This window comes from Oryctolagus cuniculus, chromosome 17, assembly GCF_964237555.1.
Source record: "Oryctolagus cuniculus chromosome 17, mOryCun1.1, whole genome shotgun sequence".
Classification (NCBI taxonomy): Eukaryota; Metazoa; Chordata; class Mammalia; order Lagomorpha; family Leporidae; genus Oryctolagus; species Oryctolagus cuniculus.
Genome location: NC_091448.1, coordinates 52,882,798 through 52,902,706, shown reverse-complemented (window position 1 = coordinate 52,902,706; position 19,909 = coordinate 52,882,798). Strand labels below are relative to the sequence as shown.

Below are 19,909 nucleotides of genomic sequence, written 5' to 3'. Positions count from 1 at the left end.
ACTTAAAATATGACTACCCTGACTAAGAAACTGAATTGCACATTTCATTTCATTTAATTAACCTAAATTTAAATAGTCCTATGAAGCTAGTGGCTACTATGTTGACCAGCAGATACAGAAGAGCTTGCTATACTAACTGCCCAGAGAGTAAACCTCGTTATCACTCTGAAAGATAAAATCCTGTAGATGAAAAGGAGGCAGGAGGACAAATTTCTTCAGTTTGGAGTAAAAAGGCATGTGGGAATGGGAGTAGCTGAAATCTGATCTGCAAGCTAAATAAAAATCTAAATGGAGAGCTTTAGGATTCCAATCGAAGGTTCTAGCCAGTGGCTACTGGTTTTTCTAGATACTGTTTTTTTCTGCTTATTTGGATTCAAAAAAGAAAAAAAACAAAACACATATTGGCTGATGGCAAAAAGAATATTCTCAATGTACTACTCATCATTTACTCTGAATGCCACAGTTGAAAATGGCAGCTCTGAAAGCATGTGACAGAGTGGGCGTGTCCACCCAGGCCAGTCTCACAGGAGTCTGCATGGTGACCTGGTGGTCCTCTGCACCTTCTGCATACAAACAGAAGTTTCTCCTGGTTCAGTAATTGGGGAAAAAAAGTACAACTATTTAACTATAATCCCAAAAGTTGTGTGGGACAAGGAGGCGTGCATGCACACGCACACACATAAGAGACATGTTAATGTCGTTAGCTTCAAGTAGTAAGTACAGATGGTTCTCATTTTATTTCTTCCAGTGTTTCTAAAATTTGCAGATGGTTTTTATTTCCCTTTTATTTTGTGGGTTTTAAAATATTTTCTACATAACATGTATTACTACTATAATCAGAAAATAAAATTTCCCTAAAAATCTTTAACTTTTTAAAATCTCAAATTATTAGGTTATTCAACTTAAGTGTAGCCATCATCTCAGTGATTCCTACCTATGCTTGCTTTAAGAAAACAATTCCTCCTCTGCTTCAGCCAGCAGTAGACTTAACCTATTACAAACTACAATGGCTGCTTAAACCTTAGCAATCCCTGCTTCAGCAACAAGTCCTCTCACATTGCCCAGCTGACACAGCCTCTAAAAGAAAATACGCTACAAACCTTTTGGGGAAGGAAAACTGTTTTCTGTCCCTTTGCCAACAGGTGTAGCTGGCAAGGAAAGTGATGCTTGTACAGCAGAATCCATCTTTTCACAGTCTAGAGTTGGAGAACTAGGAGCCGACTTTCTGGTCACTTCCTGTTGTCTTTCTCGGACTGCTAGTTCTTGCCTCAAATCTAAAATATTGCAAACAAAGGCAGTAATGTACATTAGAGGAACAAATACATCACCAAAGTTGTCTAAAATGTCATAAAGGTATTCTTTCTAAATTACTATGTCTCAAAAAAGAATTAAATAAACTTACATTTCAAGGAGAATAAAAATGACAACTGTACTGCCTAAGAATTTAGAAACGCTATAACCTCAGACAGCAGTTACCTACACCCACAAGCAAGAAGAAATAGGGCAGAGTTCAAAGGAGAATTCATTGTGAACCAATAAGACAGATCTCTCATCCATGAGTTCACTACTCCCCAAGTGCCCTGTGCCAGGTCAAAGCCAAGAACTTAAAATTCAATCCAGGTCTCCACTGTAGGGGGCAAGAACCCAACTTCTAAAGCCATAACCTAATGCTTAATAGGGTATGCATTAACAGGAAGCTGGAATTAGAAGCAGAGCCAGGACTTGAACCCAGGCACTCTAGTGTGGGAAGTCTGCATCCCAAGCACTGTCATAATGCCAAATGCCAGCCCCCAAAAAATAAATACTTCATCAACTCATTTGCTTTCACTTTAAAATATTGTAGTTTGGAGATTACTGTGAAATCAATGAAATGCATTTCTATAATTTTATATGAGTTGGTATTTTTTATTATCACTATGAAACATTTTGTTTTAAAAAAGTAGTAGTTAAGGGCCAGCGCTTTGGCATGGTAGGCTAAGCCTCTGCCTGTAGCACATCCCATATGGGCGCCAGTTTGTGTCCTGGCTGCTCCTCTTCTGATCCAGCTCTCTGCTATGGCCTGGGAAAGCAGTGGAAGATGGCCTACCTGCTTAGGCCCCTGCACCCACATGGGAGACCCATAAGAAGCTCTTGGCTCCTGGCTTTGGATTGGTCCAGCTCTGGCCATTGAGGCCATCTGGAGAGTGAACCAGTCTTTCCCTCTAACTCTGCCTCTCAAATAAATAAATAAAAATCTTTATTTAAATAAAGTAATAATATCACTTTAAAATTAATTTCCTTGCTTTCAAATATTGAATTTTCAACCCAAAATTAAATTTTCCAGTTAGGCAACTAATGTATAGAATATTTCCTTGTATCAGAAAAGGATACAGATTATCCAACTTCCAAGGTCCAAATGAATTCAAAACAGGATCTCAAGAAGACACTTGCAAACTTGTGTTCATAGCAGCATAATTCACATAAGCCAAGAAATGCACCTACACCAAATATTCATTCATAGATGAATGCATAAAGAAAATGGATACAGGGGCCAATGCTGTGGTACAGCAGGTTAAGTCACCGCCTACAACGTCAGCATCTCATATGGACGCTGGTTTGAATCCCAGATGCCAAACCTCTAACCCAGCTCCCTGTTAATGCACCTGGGAAAGCAGCAGAGGATGGCCCAAGTCCTTGGTCCCCTGTACCCACGTGGGAGACCTGGATGAAGCTCCTAGCTCCTGGCTTTGGCCTGGCCTAGCCCCAGCAGATGCAGCCATTTGGGGAGTGAACCAGTAGATGGAAGATCTCTTTGTGTCTCTGTGTAACTCTGCCTCTCAAATAAAAAAATCTTAAAAAAAAAGAAAAAGAAAAAGAAGTGTCTAAAGTAGTGGAACTCAGAGAAACAGAAAGCAGAACTGTGGCTGCCAGCAGCTGGGGGGAGGAAGAAATAGGAAGCTGTTCTTCAGTGAGTATAGAGCAAGGTGCAAGAGTTCTGGAGGTCTGTTCCACAACAACGTGACATCTAACACCACTGCACTGTACACTTAAAAATGGTTAAGATGGTAAATTTAACATTATGTGGCTTCTTTTTTTTTAACCACAGTAATAAAATACAGAATGGTTTACACACTATGTAAATTATGAGAGACTCTTCAAGTGAATACACCAATCCCTCAGGGAAAAAGAAAAAGTCATGAAAAAAACAATCATTAAAGAGTCAGTAGGGTCTGGCGTTGTGGCACATCAGATTAAGCCACTGCCATATGGGTGCCAGTTCAAGTCCCAGCAGCTCCACTTCTGATCCAGCTCTCTGCTAATGCATCTGGGAAAGCAGCAGAAGATGGCCCAAGTAACTGGGCTCCTGCCACTCACATGGTAGATCTGGACAGAGTTTCAGGCTCCTGGCTTCAGCCTAATCCAGCAGCCCCAGGCGTTGCGGCCCTTTTAAGAATGAACTAGTAGATGGAAGACCTCTCTCTCCAACTCTGCCTTTCAAATAAATAAATAAACCTTTAAAAAAGAAAGGAAGTCAGTTCTTAAGCTTACCCTGGCTAGTGTCAGATTAAAAAAAGAATACTGTTAATATTTATTCTATTTATTTGAAAGGCAGAGTTAGAGACAGAAGGAGAGATAAAGAGATCATCTATCTGCTGGTTCACGCCCCAAATGGTCACACCAGCCAGGGCTGGACCAGGCCAAAGTCATAAACAAGGAGCTTCTTCCAGGTCTCCCACGTGGGTACAGGGGCCCAAGGACTTGGGCCATCTTCTGCTGCCTTCCCAGGCACATTAGCAGGGAGCTGGATCGGAAGTGGAACAAGTGGGACACGAACTGGCGCCCATGTAAGATGCCAGCACTGCAGGTAGCAGCTTAACCCACTACGCCACAGTGCCAGCCCCGACAAATATTCTTTAAACTATAAAATTTACCTCTTGCTTCATCCTTTAACCGCTGTACAGAGACCAACAAAGATTCCTTTTCATCAAGTTCACTTTCTAAAAATGCATTCCGTTCTATGGCCTGATTTAGCCTTTGTTCAAAGTCTTCCAGTGAAACTATTGTTGCCCTGGAAAAAAAAATTAACAGTCCATAAAGTAAGTAAATAAATAACATGTGCAAACAGCTAACACAAAAGGAAACTGTCAGTTTATCTCATGACATTCTTCACCTAGTCTGTTCCACCAAGTTCAAAGAGAATGAGCTGGTCTTTCTCCCAACCTTCTGTGGATTCAGGGTCTCTATTTCCATTCGGGCCATTCAGTAAATTCCTTAAAATTCCTTAAAGAAAGGCCAACTGTTACACTATTTATATTTTCACTGGATTTTAAACATGATACAGTCTCATTTATGAATTTTGAGGAAGAAAACTTTTTCTTTAAAGATTTACTAAGTTATTTGAGGCAGAGTTACAGAGGGAGAGAGACAGGAAAGTGTCTTCCATCTGCTGGTTCTCTCCCCCAAATGGCCACAACGGCCAGAGCTGGGCAAATCCAAAGCCAGGAGCTTCTTCTGGGTCTCCCACCTGGGTGCAGGAGCCCAAGCACTTGGGTCATCTTCCACTGCTTTCCCAGGCCATAGCAGAGAGCTGAATCAGAAGTAGAGCAGCCAGGATTCAAACCAGCACCCATATGGGATGTCAGTGCTGCAGGCAGAGGCTTACCTTACTATGCCACAGCACTGGCCCCAGAAGAAAACTTCTGAATATAAAGAAGCATGTAAGAATTTGTTTTGTTTTGTTTTTGTTTTGTTTGTTTGTTTTTTTGACAGACAGAGTGGATAGTGAGAGAGAGAGGCAGAGAGAAAGGTCTTCCTTTTGCCGTTGGTTCACCCTCCAATGGCCACTACGGCTGGCGCGCTGCAGCCAGCGCACTGCGCTGATCCAAAGGCAGAAGCCAGGTACTTCTCCTGGTCTCCCATGGGGTGCAGGGCCCAAGAACTTGGGCCATCCTCCACTGCACTCCTGGGCCACAGCAGAGAGCTGGCCAGGAAGAGGGGCAACCGGGAAAGAATCCGGTGCCCCGCCCGGGACTAGAACCCGGTGTGCCGGTGCCGCAAGGCGGAGGATTAGCCTAGTGAGCCGCGGCGCCGGCTAAGAATTTGTTTCTAACATTGTAAGTCCCAGGTTCCACTTCACTTACTTCCTGTCAGCTCTTTTTCCATCTTGCATTTCTCATTCATTCAACACCTACTCTGCAATTCCTGTCAATTGCCAAAATGTCTCTGGAATCTATTTCCTCCTCAACCTTCTCTCTGCCTTACTTCTTCTCCCTAAATGGATTACTCCCAAATGTTCTGCACTTCTCCGTGCTTCCAACGCCTCAGTATTACCTTCTTGAATCATAACTCTGATATTACTCCTTTGCTCAAAAAAATTTTAAAGAGTTTCCCTTTGCCTACAGAGTGACTTTCAAACACAGACCAAAGACTCTTCACAACCTGACCCCAACCATCCTCTGGTCAGTCACTGTCTGGTACGTGGCAAGCAAAATGAAACATCAATACCTCAAGCTCTTTCCTGCTTCTCTGCCTTTCACCTGCCTCTTCACCTGATTAACTCCTGTTCCTCCTTGCAGACATAGCTCTAGTATCTGCAAAGGCTTCTCCAGCTCACCCAGAGGCACTGGCCGCTCCCCTCTCTGTGCCCTGCATTTGTCATGCTGAACATCCATGTGCACCACCCTCAAGGGCAGTGACTAGCTTAGCATTAGATCCTCCACCCTGGCCTATCAGTCACTTCAGAGTCAATAAATGGGGCCGGCGCTGTGGTGTAGAAGGCAAAGCTGTCATCTGCAGTGCAGCATTTCATATGGGTGCTGGTTCGAGATTCGGCTGCTCCTTCCAATCCAGCTCTCTGCTATGGCCTGGGAAAGAAGCAACAGATGGCCCAAGTGCTTGGGCCCCTACAGCCAGGTGGGAGATCCAGAAGAAGCTCCTGGCTACAGCTGGGCCCTGCTGGCTATTTGGGGAGTGAACAAGCAGATGGAAGGTCTCTCTCTATAACTCTGCCTTTCAAATAAAAAAATAAATAAACCTTAAAAAAAGGTTGGGGCCAGTACTGTGGCATAGTGGGCTAAGCCTCTGCCTGTGGTGCCAGAATCCCATATGGGCACCAGTTCAAGTCTCAGCTGCTCCTCTTCCAATCCAGCTCTCTGCTATGGCCTAGGAAAGCAGTGAAAGATGGCCCAAATGCTTAGACCCCTGCACCCACATGGGAGACCTGGATGAAGCTCTTGGCTCCTGGCTTCAGGTTGGCTCAGCTCCAGCTATCTAGAGAGCAAACCAGTGGATAGAAGACCTTTCTCTCTCCCCCCCCCCCTTTCTCTGTAACTCTACCACTCAAATAAGTAAAATCTTTAAAAAATAAAAAGGTATAAAAGTCAATAAATACTGCAGAAAAAAATATCAGGTGACATTATAAAGTAATGGGACTTACTTTACGAGGTTTGCAGTAGTTAAGAAACAACTAAATACAGATGAATGGAAGCTAGGCAACAGTAATAGTATGCCACAGAAAGCTATTCAGGAAAATTCTAATAAAAGCAGTATTTTGAGAAAATTCATCAGTCAATATTAAGGCAGAAGAGAACGAAAAGAAACAAAATATAAAAGCAGAAGATAGTAGAAAATCCAATAAGACCAACAATTATTATGCACAAGAGGAGAAGGAAATGGGAAAAACCAAAAGAACAAAGCTTGGAAGGGTATTATCTGGGAAGCTAAGAATTCTGGTTCTTTTCAATACAATGAGTTATAGGTGGCACAAACCAAAAGCAAATGTTCTGGGACTAATATCTGTGAGAGGTTGAGGCTAATAATATAGATTTTAATCACCAATTGCCAACTTTGGTTATTCTCCCAAAATCTATCACTCTTTACCTTTTTGCTCGCTCCAGGTCATCATTGGCCTGCTCCAGCTCCCTCACGTACTTGTGCAACTGCTCCTTAATGGCCCGAGTCTGACTTAAATCATCTTCTAATACGGAAACCTGCTTGTAGCTCTGTGCGTACTGATGTTCCAGTTTCTCCTGAAGGCATGAGTAGAGAGAGGAAGGCAACCGTCATTAACTCAGTCTTTCCTTTTTTTCCAGCAAGAACCAGGTAAGAGCAATCAGAGAGCCACACAGGACATTCATCACACCCCACGCAAACTCCAATCATCAGGTTCTAACAGGCAAGGATTTTCTCACCTCACAATACAGACAATCTTCTTTAATAAAAAGAAATAAAATAATGAAATCCCTGCCTCAAAATCCCCAAACATGGTGGAGGAACTTCTGGGCACTCGGGCTGAATGCAAGCCAGGGTCAGTGCAGAGAAGGAAACTCGCTCGTGAGTTCCACTCCTTGCTTCTTCCCTGCCTCCCTCCCCCCTTCCCAAACCCACAGCTCCCCAGGCACAGAAACAACACTCCTCTCATTTGGCCAAGGCAGGTGGAGAAAAGCAGAGCAAGGGGCTAATCCTTTTACTCCCAAAAATTCCTTTGTAGAAGACAAATTTTTAACTCAAACTAAATTCCAAAACTGAAGGAGTTATAAATAATAAATGCACATTTCATAGAACTTTAAAGACCGCAGAACAAGGCAAACCATGTGTCAAATCAAGTGGCTCTTGAAAACTTCAGGAATATAAAACAGCTAGCAACATCAGAACTAGAAAAGTGTCAACTATGAAGTTTCTAATTCTAAACTCTAAACCACTTTTCCCTTGCTTCCGTGAAAGAAAACAGTCTATTCAAACATTCACTTTAAGCCTTTTAAAATATTTCTTGTTGGGGTCGGTGCTGTGGTGCAATGGGTTAAAGCCCCGGTCTGCAGTACTGGCATCCCATATGGGTGCCGGTTCGAGTCCCAGCTGCTCCACTTCTGATCCAGCTCTCTGCTATGGCCTGGGAAAGCAGTGGAAGATGGCCCAAGTCCTTGGGCCCCTGCACTCATGTGGGAGACCTAGAGGAAGCTCCTGGATCAGCCCAGCTCCAGCCGCTGCAGCCATTTTGGTAGTAAACGAGTGGATGGAAGATCTCTCTCTGCCTCTGCCTCTCTGTAACTCTGCCTTTTAAATAAATAAATAAATCTTTAAAAATATTTCTTATTGTCTGTTCTCAAGCATCATTCCCAAAAACAGTCTCTCTCATTTTAATAAAAACCCAGCATATTATACACCGGCTTCAACTGCCACCATTACCTTTAGCGCCTCCACTTCATATTTCAGTCTTTGGTTATCAGCTTGCAAGTCTCTATTTCTTTGTTCAGCCTGTACTAATTGTGCCTCCAACTCTGCTTCTAATTCTCTGCTTCCTTCCTGGAATTCAACTAGCTCATCCCGAGCTTCCTGGAAGCTAATCAGGAACAAAGTGGGAAACATCAGTTATAACAGGAACCAAAGATGATTGTATATCAATTCAGTAATTTTTACATGAATGCTAATACTCTCTTAAAATATACTAAATAGTAAAGATAATCAGTTTTGCATCTCTAACTCTGTCTATTCAGGGTCCAGTGAAAATAAGCTGTAAGCCTCAAAAGAACTCATCAACCGATGGTTACAGTATCTACACAACATCTACATGGATCAATACCATTATTAATCCTCTACAAAATTAGATGGGGGGATAAATACACCTCTATTTTCACTGAAGTAATTTAAATTCGGCATTTTCTTCAATTCTATTCAACTGAAATTACAGATATTCTCACATCACAATAGAGCTGCTACAGACAACTCAAGATATCATTTATTCACATCACTATTTCACATTCAGGTAGCTATTATACTAATCTCTAGATCTTTTATTTACTGCATTTATAAAGAAGTGCGGCCAGCGCAGCAGCTCACTAGGCTAATCCTCTGCCTTGCGGCACCGGCACACTGGGTTCTAGTCCTGGTCGGGGCGCCGGATTCTGTCCCGGTTGCCCCTCTTCCAGGCCAGCTCTCTGCTGTGGCCCGGAGTGCAGTGGAGGATGGCCCAAGTGCTTGGGCCCTGCACCCCATGGGAGACCAGGAGAAGCACCTGGCTCCTGCCTTCGAATCAGCGCGGTGCGCCGGCCGCAGTGTGCCAGCCGTGGCGGCCATTGGAGGGTGAACCAATGGCAAAGGGAAGACCTTTCTCTCTGTCTCTCTCTCTCACTGTCCACTCTGTCAAAAAAAAAAAAAAAAAGAAAAGAAAAGAAAGCAATACAAGGTTGGCTATGACTTAGCAAAACTATTACCAAAAAAAGTAAGAAAATGTATAAATATTTTAGATTCCATTTTTAAAAAAGAAATTTAAAACAAACGTTGGTACATAAAAATTATCCAAAAGTTTTATAAAATTTCATTTATTTAGTTGGGAAAATCTCCACAGCCCTAAAGCACTTCCTGCTCCCTCAAAGTTCAATTGGCTCTAGACACTGACACCGCCTGCCTGAAGAGAGGAAGTCTAAAACACAGGCAGCTGATCAGAATCCCCAAACGACTAAATGATGAGGCAGAATCAGGGCACACAAAGCAGGCCAAGACAATCCATCCAAGTAAGTGCAAAGGAGGCAACAATCCAAAGAAATCATAATTAACACTACTGTTTTTATAATTTGTACAATATATAGATTTACTGTATTTTACACTACATAAATACAAGTAACGTTGCAACTTTCTACAATCTCCACCCTAAATCTAAAACTAAATTTAGATTTATATCCCAAAAAATGCACAGATAGACATGGTATATTCCAAATGCCCTCTGCCATTTTTAGTACACCTTTCAACATTACCTTTGCTTATACTTCAAGGAAAGTTCCTTCCAATAAGCAGTTTCCTCCTTTAAACTTGAAAAATCTGGTATATCTTCACCATCCATGATCAAGAAAGCCTGTGGAAGAGTAAAGACAAACTGTTACAAATTAGAGAACCTAAGAATCTAAGTATAAAATCTGGGGCAACACTAAATCAGCAGCATTTTTGAGGGAGCTAAATATGAAACACTCAAGGAGTAGTTAACTCTTTCCTGTAACTCAACCACAAAAATACTGCCCCAGCCTCTGAACAACCAAGACTGTGGCTGAGGTCGTGACAAGGAGATGAGATCAACAAAGTCCTTTGGGGCAAAGCCACGTGAGGCACTTCTGGTTGCAGCACTAGGTTCCAGGTGACTGGACTCCACAGAACCATCGTGTACACAGCGTTCTTGAGGCTGGTTTATGGCCAACTGGGCATCAGCTGACATAAACAAGCATGACCTAAGAGATGCTGCTACTGCATGCCCTTCCCTATTGTACAACTTGCAACATTTTATGCCAAGTGACCTGCTAGAAGATCAGGTACCAGGATCCCAATAATTTACTACTATTACTTTTTTTAAAAACTTCCTGTTAATTTTTTTTTCTAATTTATATGAGAGGTAGAGAGAGGCTTCCCATTTGCCAGTTCACTTTGCAAATGCCTGCAACAGCTGGGGCTGGGCAGAAGTAATGAGCTCAACCCTGGTCTCCCACGTGGGTGGCAGGAACTCAACTACTTGAGCCATCCCTGCTGCCTTCCAGAGTCTGCAGTGGCAGGAAGCTGGAGTCAGGATCAAAGCTGGGAATAGAACCCAAGTACTCCAATGTGCTACCAAGTGTCTTAACCCCTAGGTTAATGCCCTATCTTTAAGTCTTACGTGTCCCCAAGAAATCCACCAATTCTAACTTCAATGATTTTTTTTTTTTTTTTGACAGGCAGAGTGGACAGTGAGAGAGAGACAGAGAGAAAGGTCTTCCTTTGCCGTTGGTTCACCCTCCAATGGCCGCTACGGTTGGCGTGCTGCGATCAGAAGCCAGGAGACAGGTGCTTCTCCTGGTCTCCCATGGGGTGCAGGGCCCAAGCACTTGGGCCATCCTCCACTGCACTCCCGGGCCATAGCAGAGAGCTGGCCTGGAAGAGGGGCAACCGGGACAGAATCCAGTGCCCCGACTGGGACTAGAACCCGATGTGCCGGCGCCACAGGCGGAGGATTAGCCTAGTGAGCCGCGGCGCCGGCCACTTCAATGATCTTTCATCATGGTTCTTCTCCTAAGGGATTCAGAAAGGAAGGGGGAAAAAATCTACTTAGTTAACTTACATCCAAACTGGCTCCCTAAGATCCCAGTTGATTGTCAGGCCAGACAAAACAGCAGACCTTAGGCCTGCTCTAGATACACTGCATTGTTTCCTATCACCTCTTCCCCAAGCATCCCACTTTACATTTCAGAGAAAGGGTTCAAAACTGTCTTTTAACACACCACGCTATTTCACATCTCACGTTTTCTCAGCCTGAACTGGCTCTCCCTTCCCTGCATTTGGAAAGTTCCTATTTAGCTTTAAAATCTAGCTGTCATTGTTTTCCAGAAATCTGCTCACAGAGACATTAAAACCGCTTGCATTCTTGACTACCTCTATCCCCCACACATGCTTTTACTTATATACTTACCACATAGCAATGCAACTGCTTTCATCTTTGTGTCCCTCTTAGGCTGTGAATTCTTTTTTAAAAATTTATTATTTTCATCTATTTGAAAGGTGAAGCAACAGAGAGAGTGAGAGAGTCAAAGAGTGAGAGAGTGAGAGAGAGAATAGAGAATGAATATCTTCCATCTGCTGGTTCATCCCCTCCAAATGCCCACAATAGCCAGCCAGGCCTGGCAAAGCCAGGAGCTCCATCTAGGTCTCCCACATTGATGGCAAGGGCCCAAACACTTGAGTCATCATCTGCGGCTTTATCTTCTCTCTGCTAGCTCACTCCCCAAATGCTCACAACAGGCAGGGCTGGGCCAGGCCAAAGCCAGGAGCCCACAGCTCCACCTGGATCTCCTACGTGAATGGCAGGAGCCCAAGCACCTGAGCCATCATCTGCTGATTTCCCAGGGTGTATTACCAAGAAATCGGATGGGGAGGGTAGTAGCCACAACTCTAACCAGCACTCCAACATGAGATGCAGGCACCCCAAGTAGCAGTTTAATCGGCTGCACCACAACACCTGCCTTGATTATCCTGTTTCTCAACGCAATACTTTCACAATAGTATTCAATAACATTTATGTAATTAGGTCATATTTTATTCTAATCCATACTGGGCAACAAGAACTCAAAACCAGCTTTAAAAGTAAATCAACAAAAACAAATAAGTGGAGAATTTGAATTCACCTAGCAAAAGCTACTCGTGGCAATTTAGCAAGAACTCAGTCTCAGACGAGAATACAGAACTCCGATTTCAGGGTGGGTATACCAAGGATGTACAGAGCAGTTTTCAACAGAATACAAATAAAATGTGAGTTTATACATGTAGTTAATTCCTTTGTAGCATACTACAAATTTTCCTTAGTCAAGTCCTTCCTGACCACACTATCTGTATTACCTTGACATCTGCTAATCAATCCTCTGGTTCTCTTAAGTGACCATCATCTGAAAGTTCTGCGTAAGGGGTAGATCCCTGATTTACTTTACATTCCTTCATGGCACAAAGCATAACACCTTGCTCGGAGAAAGAACTTCATGCTTGCAAATATTCACTCAATACCTACTATGTGTCAGACACAGCTAAGCAATGGATATTTACTTAAAACACACACACACACACACACACACACACCCTCCTCTAATCTGATTACCCAGACACTGGCACACTTTTGTCTGTATTATTCTACTCTTGGAAATGTATGACAGCACTTTAAAATGTAAACCCTGGTAGTTCTACTGAGGCCAAGTTCTAGGGTTCAAATTCTGCCATTAAATTACTTAAGGAAACTGCTTCATCTCTTAGGGTCTCAGTTTTTCCTATATAATCAAGATTATAGTAGATGACTAACAATGCTTATTCAAATATGTATGCTGGAGGCTGGCACTGTGGCACAGCGAGCTAGGCTGCTGTTTGTAGCACCGGCATCCCATATAGGTGTCAGTTCCAGTCCCAGCTGCTCCATTTCCCTTCCAGCTCCCTGCTAATTTACATGGGGAAAGCAGCAGAAGATGGTCCAAGTGCTTGGGCCCCTGCACCCACGTGGCAGACTCAAATGAAGTTCCTGGCTCCTGGCTTTGGCCTGACCCAACCCTTGCAGCCATTTGGGGAGTGAACCAGCAGACGGGAGATTTCTTTTTTTAAGATTTATTTATTTATTTGAAAGACCAGAGTTTAGAGAGGAAGAGAAGAGAGGCAGGGAGAGAGATCTTCCGTCCACTAATTCACTCCCCAAATGGCCACAACAGCCAGAGTAGGGCTGGTCCAAAGACAGGAGCCGGCTGGCCGGCGCCACAGCTCAATAGGCTATTCCTCCGCCTGCAGCGCCCACACCCCGGGTTCTAGTCCCGGTCGGGGCACCAGATTCCCGGTTGCTCCCCTTCCAGGCCAGCTCTCTGCTGTGGCCCGGGAGTGCAATGGAGGATGGCCCGAGTCGTTGGGCCCTGCACCCGCATGGGAGACCAGGAGAAGCTCCTGGCTTCTGATCAGCGCGGTGCGCCAGCCGCAGCAGCCATTGGAGGGTGAACCAACTTCAAATGAAGACCTTTCTCTCTTTCTCTTTCTCTCTCTCTGACCACTCTGTAAAAAAAACACGGAGCCAAGAGCTTCTTCAGGGTCTCCCATGTGTGGACAGAGGTCCAAGGACTTGGGCCATCTTCTGCTGCTTTCCCCATGTAAATTAGCAGGGACCTGGATGAGAACAGGAGCAGCCAGGTCTCAAACCGGTGCTCATACGGGATGCCCGCGTCTTAGGCAGTGGCTTTACCTGCTAAGCCACACTGACAGGACGGGCCCTGTAATTATGACTTTCAAACAAATTAATAAATCTTTAAATTTTATATATATATATATATATATATATGGGGGCCAGCACTATGGCACAGCAGCTTAGAGTCCCAGCCTGCAGCGCCAGCATCCTGTATGGCCACCAGTGTGTGACCCGGCCACTCTGTTTCGAGTCTGGCTCCCTGCTAGTGTGCCTAGCAAAGCGGCAGAGGATGGCTCAAGTGCTTGGGCCTCTGCGCCTGTGTGAGGGACTTGGAGGGGGCTCCTAGCTTCAGATCAGTTCAGCTCCGGCTGCTGCAGCCATCTGGGAAGTAAACCAGCAGATGGAAGACTTCTATCTCTATTAACTCACTCTTTCAGATAAAATAAAATCTTAAAAAATAAAAATATATATATTTATACACATATGGTGATTAGTAACTAACAGCGATTAAATATCCCACCCTGGGGGTTGCTGCCATTGGAGATGCCCACATCCCACATCAGAATGCCTGGCTAAGTCCCAGCTCTTCCACTTCCAGTCCACCTTCCTGCTAATGAGCACCCTGGGAGGCAGCTCAAGTACACGGCTCCATGCCAAACACTTGGTAGACCTGATGGAGTTCCACTCTTGGCTTCACCCTGGTCATTGTGGGCATTTGGGGAAGTAAACCACCAGATGGAGGCTCACTCTCTCTCTCTGCCTTTCAAATAAAATAAAAACAAATGTTTTAAATAATAATAATCCCACCCCTCATTCAAGTCCCAGCTTCCCTCTCCACTTTCCTAGATATAAAGGTATTCTTATTTGTGATTGTAACTGAATTTGTAATAAGGTGTAAAAGAGGGGAAGGCTCATGGGGCAACAAGAGGCATCTGTATTTCAAAGATCCAAAGCACTTAAAGGCATCATCATGTTATTGCTAAATCTCCTTGAGGGGAGGAATGTATGTCACATTAACAACTCAGACAAAGACAGAATTGCAGGACACAAGCAGGTGGTATCTAAGGATAAGGTCAGGCCAGCATTGTGGTGTAGCGGGTAAAGCCACCGCCTGCAGTGCTGGAATCCCATATGGGCACCGGCTCGAGTCCCAACTGCTGCTTCACTTTTTTTTTTTTTTTTTTTTTTGAAGATTTATTTGAAAGGCAGTTACAGAGGCAGAGAGAGAGATCATCCATCCACTGGTTCAATCCCTAGATGGCTACAACGGCCAGAACTGGGCTGATCCAAAGCCAGGAGCCAGGAGATTCCTCTGGGGCTGCCACGCGGGTGCAGGGGCCCAAGGACTCGGGCCATCTTCTACCACTTTCCCAGGCCATAGCAAAGATGCGGGACTGGAAGTGGAGCAACCAGGACATGAGCCGGCGCCCATATGGGATGCTGGCACTACAGGCAGTGGCTTTACCCACTAAGCCACAGCGCCAGCCCCTTGCTCCACTTCTGATCCAGCTCTCTGCTGTGGCCTGGGAAAGCAGAGGAAGATGGCCAGGGTCCTTGAGCCCCTGCACTAACATGGGAGACCCAGAAGAAGCTCCTCACTTTGGATCGGAGCAGCTCCAGCCATTGCGGTCAACTGGGGAGTAAACTAGCAGATGAAGACTTTCTCTCTCTCTCTCTCTCTCTCTCTCTCTCTCTCTCTCTCTCTCTCTGCCTCTCCTTCTCTCTGTGTAACTGACTTTCAAATAAATAAATCTTTAAAAAAAAAATAAAGATAAGGCCACAATTCCTGCGTCCCTTGAATGCTCTATATAAAGTCTTTCCCAAAAATGCCTTAACAATTGTGATTACATTTGAAATCTCTAAATCTAGCCCTAAAGAAGCTGAGTATAAGCTCATGGGCAACGGTCCTCCAATTTGGATAGATGCTACCACCTGAACACTGCCAACTATGTATCAACGTGCAGCCCAAACACTCAGTTTCTGATACACAACATAATCATGGTTTGGCGGAATGGCAGATCCAAGGGGACACAAGAAGCAAAATTCTGTTGTTACTTACTGTAAACAACAAACATTTTAAGAGGAATGAAAGGTTAAGTCTCTCCAGCCTGATGGCAGGACCTGTGTCTTATTTACAAATCTTTCTGCAGCACCAAAAACATGGAACACAGAAAATCAACAGATAACGGAATTGAACCATAATCTTTTTTATTCCCTATTTAGTTTCAAAGTACCACTTTCCCTTCTCAACATCTAAATTCCTGTTTCAAGGATGGAGTAAGCAAAAAGATCCCTGGGTAGTTTATTTCTACCTCCCAATGCAGCTCATGTATTAAATTCAGATTATAAAACCAGTCATTCCCAGCTGTACAAAATGATGCATCCCCAGCTACAGCCACAGTCACCTGAATGGGATCCACATCAAAAACCAGGGAGATGAGACTTACTGGGAACAACCTTGCAGAGATCACTGCACATCAGCTACCTCGGATAATCATCCTCTGGCCCTTCAGTCTTAAATATAAAGGGACAACCCCACCTAACAAACGAGAAAATCCAGTAGCATGAATAAGAAAATCCTAGGAGCTACTAAATTGTCAGGAAGCAGATAATCTAGGATATGACAGAAAATTTTTCTCCCCCAAGAACCCTGGAGGGAGTTACCTCTGACAGACTTTCCGAGACTCTCTAAAGGAAGGGAGAGAGCCACAACCTGGACAGCACGAGATGCAGGAAACAGACTCCAACCCAGGCCTGCAGGGAACAGTCTCAGGACAAAGTCTGGTCCATCAGACAGATGGACAGCTCCAAGGAAAATGAGGACTCCCATAGAACAAACAGCATGGAGGTGGGCACTGGGTGCAGCGGTTAGGGCAAGGAGTCACATTGGGACACCTGCATCCCATAGCAGAGTACCTGGTTCAAGTCCCAGCTGATTCCAATTCCAGCTTATTGTTAATGCACATCCTGAGACACAGTAGGTAATGGCACAAGTACTTGGGTCCCAGCCACTCCTGTCAGAGACCCAGATTGCATTCTGAGCCCCTTGGTTCAGCCTGATCTGGCTCTAGCTGCTGTGGACATCTGAGGAGTGAACCAGCAGGTGGAAGATCTCTGTGTCTTTCAAATAAATAAAAAATTTTTTTTAAAAAAAGCATGACTGAGAAGCTGGATAAATGTTGAGGTTGAGATAAAAGCACATTGTTCTTTAGTCAAAAAGAAATAAAACCTTCAATAAAAAAAAACTCAAAAATCAGTTCTGATCCTTATATAAAAATTTTATTTCAAGTAACTAGACTTTAGAATTTAAACACACAAATATTTCCTTAAAATTAATTATCCTGGGAAGCTTTATGCATATCCCAGTGACATTACCATCACTGAAAACATTTCTAAAACTCATTTTGGAATAGTCTTTAAGAGCTAGATAAGAACTCAGCAAAAATTTATTTTGTGGTCACACCTAATTTTATTGTTTCCCAACTGGTACTGTCTAGCTTTATTACTCTAATTTCATTTGTCAGAATTACCCTTTTTAAAAATCAGATTCTGGAGACCAGCACTGTGGCGCAGTGGATTAAGCTGCAGCTCACAACTCCTGCACTCCATACCAGAATGCCAGTTTGAGTCCCTGCTGCTCTGCTTCCAATCCAGCTTCCTGGTAATGCGGCTGGGAAGGCACTGGAAGGTGGGTCCCTGCCACCCACGTGGGAGACCAGGATGGAGTTCTTGAATTTGGCCTGCTCCAGACCCAACTGTTATAGCTATCTGGAGAGTGACCCAGATGGACACTCTCAATCTCTCTCTCTCCCGTCTTCTCCATGTCATTCTTCCTTTCTGCTTGTGATGCTGGCATCCCATATCAGGGTGCTGGTTTCAATCCTGGCTGCTCTGCTTCTGATCCAGCCTTTTTTTTTTTTTTAAGATTTATTTTTTTAAGATTTATTTTATTTGAAGGCAGAGTTACAAGAGTCAGAGAGAAAGAGAGAGAGAGAGAGGTCTTCCATCCACTTGTTCATTCCCCAGATGGCCGCAACGACCAGCGCTGCACTGATCTGAAGCCAGGAGCTTCTTCCAGGCCTCCCACACTGGTACAGGGGCCCAAGGACCCAGGCCGTCTTCCACTACTTTCCCAGGCCATAACAGAAAGCTGGACAGCAAGTGAAGCATCCAGGACTCAAATCAGCACCCATGTGCCGTAATGCAGGCAGCAGCTTTACCCGCTATGCCACAGCACCAGCCCAGGATCCAGGTTCTTGCTAATGTAGCTGGGAAGGCAGCAGTTGATGGCCCAAGTATGTGGGCCCCTGCCCACCCATGTGGAGACCAAGATGGCGTTCCTGGCTCCAGCTTGGCACAGCCTTGGCCATTTAGGGAATGAACCAGCAGATGGAAGATCTCTGTCTCTTCCTGTCACCCTGCCTTTCAAATAAATCTTAAAATAAAAAATAAAAATTTGATTCTTTACAAATAACAAAAATTTGCTACCACTGCAAATATTCAAAAAAAGGACTTTGGAGACTATAAAGACAATCTGTTCAGTTTGCTTCAAGTTACATTGGGAGGATGTGTTCACTGTGTTATTTGAAACTATGTAACTGGAGATATTAAGGCTGTAGAAAGTTAGCCAATATCGAAAAATACACTGCTAAAAAAAAAATGCTCTCCTCTCCTGGTACATCTATAATTTTCTGAGGTGTTAGGCTGCCTATGACCGTCAGATCTCTAACAACTGACACTCAACTCATCAGGGGCTAAAACAACCTGTCCAAAACGGCTCATGCACAAGAAAACTATTCTTCAGACAATGGTAAGGAAATCTGTTTTGTATATTGTCTTTTTGTTAACAGTTGTAGAATGGACTGAAGCCAAAAGAATTCTTTCAGAACTCACTGTAGGTAGTATCATCTGACTGAAATTCGTCTACTTTTCCCAGAGGTGACACTTAACAGAATTTTTAAATTTTCAAGGTCAATCACAAATATGGTCTCCATTTTGATCCTGACAAACTTCTTTTTCTACTTTATTAGATGCTCAGAAACTTACATCAGAAGTAGTTTTAGGCTTTAGTAACCAAATTTATCTCTGCATGGCTCGAAATGAAGAAAAAAAAAGCTTGGCAGACGAAGGCAATATCTAAGCTTTTACTGAGACTATTTATTTTAAATGCTGCTTATCCAACTTCAATCTATTTAATTTAAAAAGCCAAAGCAGAGCTCCAGCTACATAAGATTTAACAGCTTCTAGCTTGGCCAGCTCAGCCACTAACCAGAGCTAACCCAAGGTTTTGGTCGTTGCTTTTGCACTTCTATTTTAAATAGTAATTTAGTCCGGAAGGGACGGCTCACTCAGTTTCCCTTTTCTTCTCTTCAATCATGACTCAGAGCTGCACTTGCCCCTTCAATTTCATAATCTGACAGAACCATAGCCCTATCTCCTGGGTGCACGGAGAGGAAAACCACTTATCAGACAAAATAATTAACCAGCAACTTGTAAGGATGCTCCCGAGTTAAGATTTCTCTCCCAGCCGGGAGTTTGCTCAAGTCGTGCCCTGGCTTCTGGCGGATCTCGGGCAAGTCAGATTTTCTGCCTTGCTCTCCGAGGAGGGTACAGAAACCCCACCAGAAACCGCAACTCCAAGCCTGGAAACGTAAACCCTGACCCACGCTCGGCCACGCACTCACCAGCCGGCTGAACCTCAGGCTCAATCAATCACTTCATTAGCCCCACCTGGGCTCCATCGCCCCACCCCTCTAATGGCGGTAACAGAATCAGTCCAACTGAGGAGGAGGAGGTTCACGAGAGACAGCCAGGGGGGTTCCCGGACGCGTAGACCCCGAACGCAACCACCCAGGGGTGAGCGCTCTCGCTCCCTAGGCGAAACTCAAAGCCCAAGTTAGCTCCCTGCTCACCAGCAAGACAAGGGTTGGGCGAGCACAAGCCACGCGAACCCCTGGGGGGCGCGAGGAGCCAGGTCCACCGGGGAGCCGCGGGCGGCACAGAGGCGGCGAGAGACCAAATCCCGACCTGGCGTCCGAGCGCCCGCCGCCCACGGCACAGGGGGCGGGGAGGAGGGCTGCCCGGGCCGCACCTCGCGCCCACAGCGTCCCGGCCCGCGGTGCCACGTCCCGGCCTCCGTCCCCGCCACCCCTCACCCCACCCCGGGCCCGGGGCACAGCCTCCAGACGCCGCTCGGCTCCTCCGCCGCAGGCGCCCTCGCTGGGCCACACCTCGCACCGGGGCAGGGCAGGGGGCAGTTAGAGCGGTTGGGACAGT

At 44.7% G+C, this 19,909-nt stretch overlaps 1 protein-coding gene across 10 annotated transcripts in view; it reads right to left on the bottom strand.

The window, feature by feature from the left end:
* Positions 1-19,909, bottom strand: part of NDEL1 (nudE neurodevelopment protein 1 like 1) — a 56,053-nt gene that overhangs the window by 16,287 nt on the left and 19,857 nt on the right. For all 10 annotated transcript variants that reach the window (XM_070059901.1, XM_070059898.1, XM_070059895.1 and 7 more), the window contains 5 exon segments: positions 9,729-9,826; positions 8,164-8,317; positions 6,859-7,007; positions 3,912-4,048; positions 1,101-1,274 (listed from right to left, as the gene is read on the bottom strand). In XM_070059901.1, coding sequence (XP_069916002.1) covers positions 1,101-1,274; positions 3,912-4,048; positions 6,859-7,007; positions 8,164-8,317; positions 9,729-9,814 — 700 coding nt within the window. In that variant the 5' untranslated portion in view covers positions 9,815-9,826.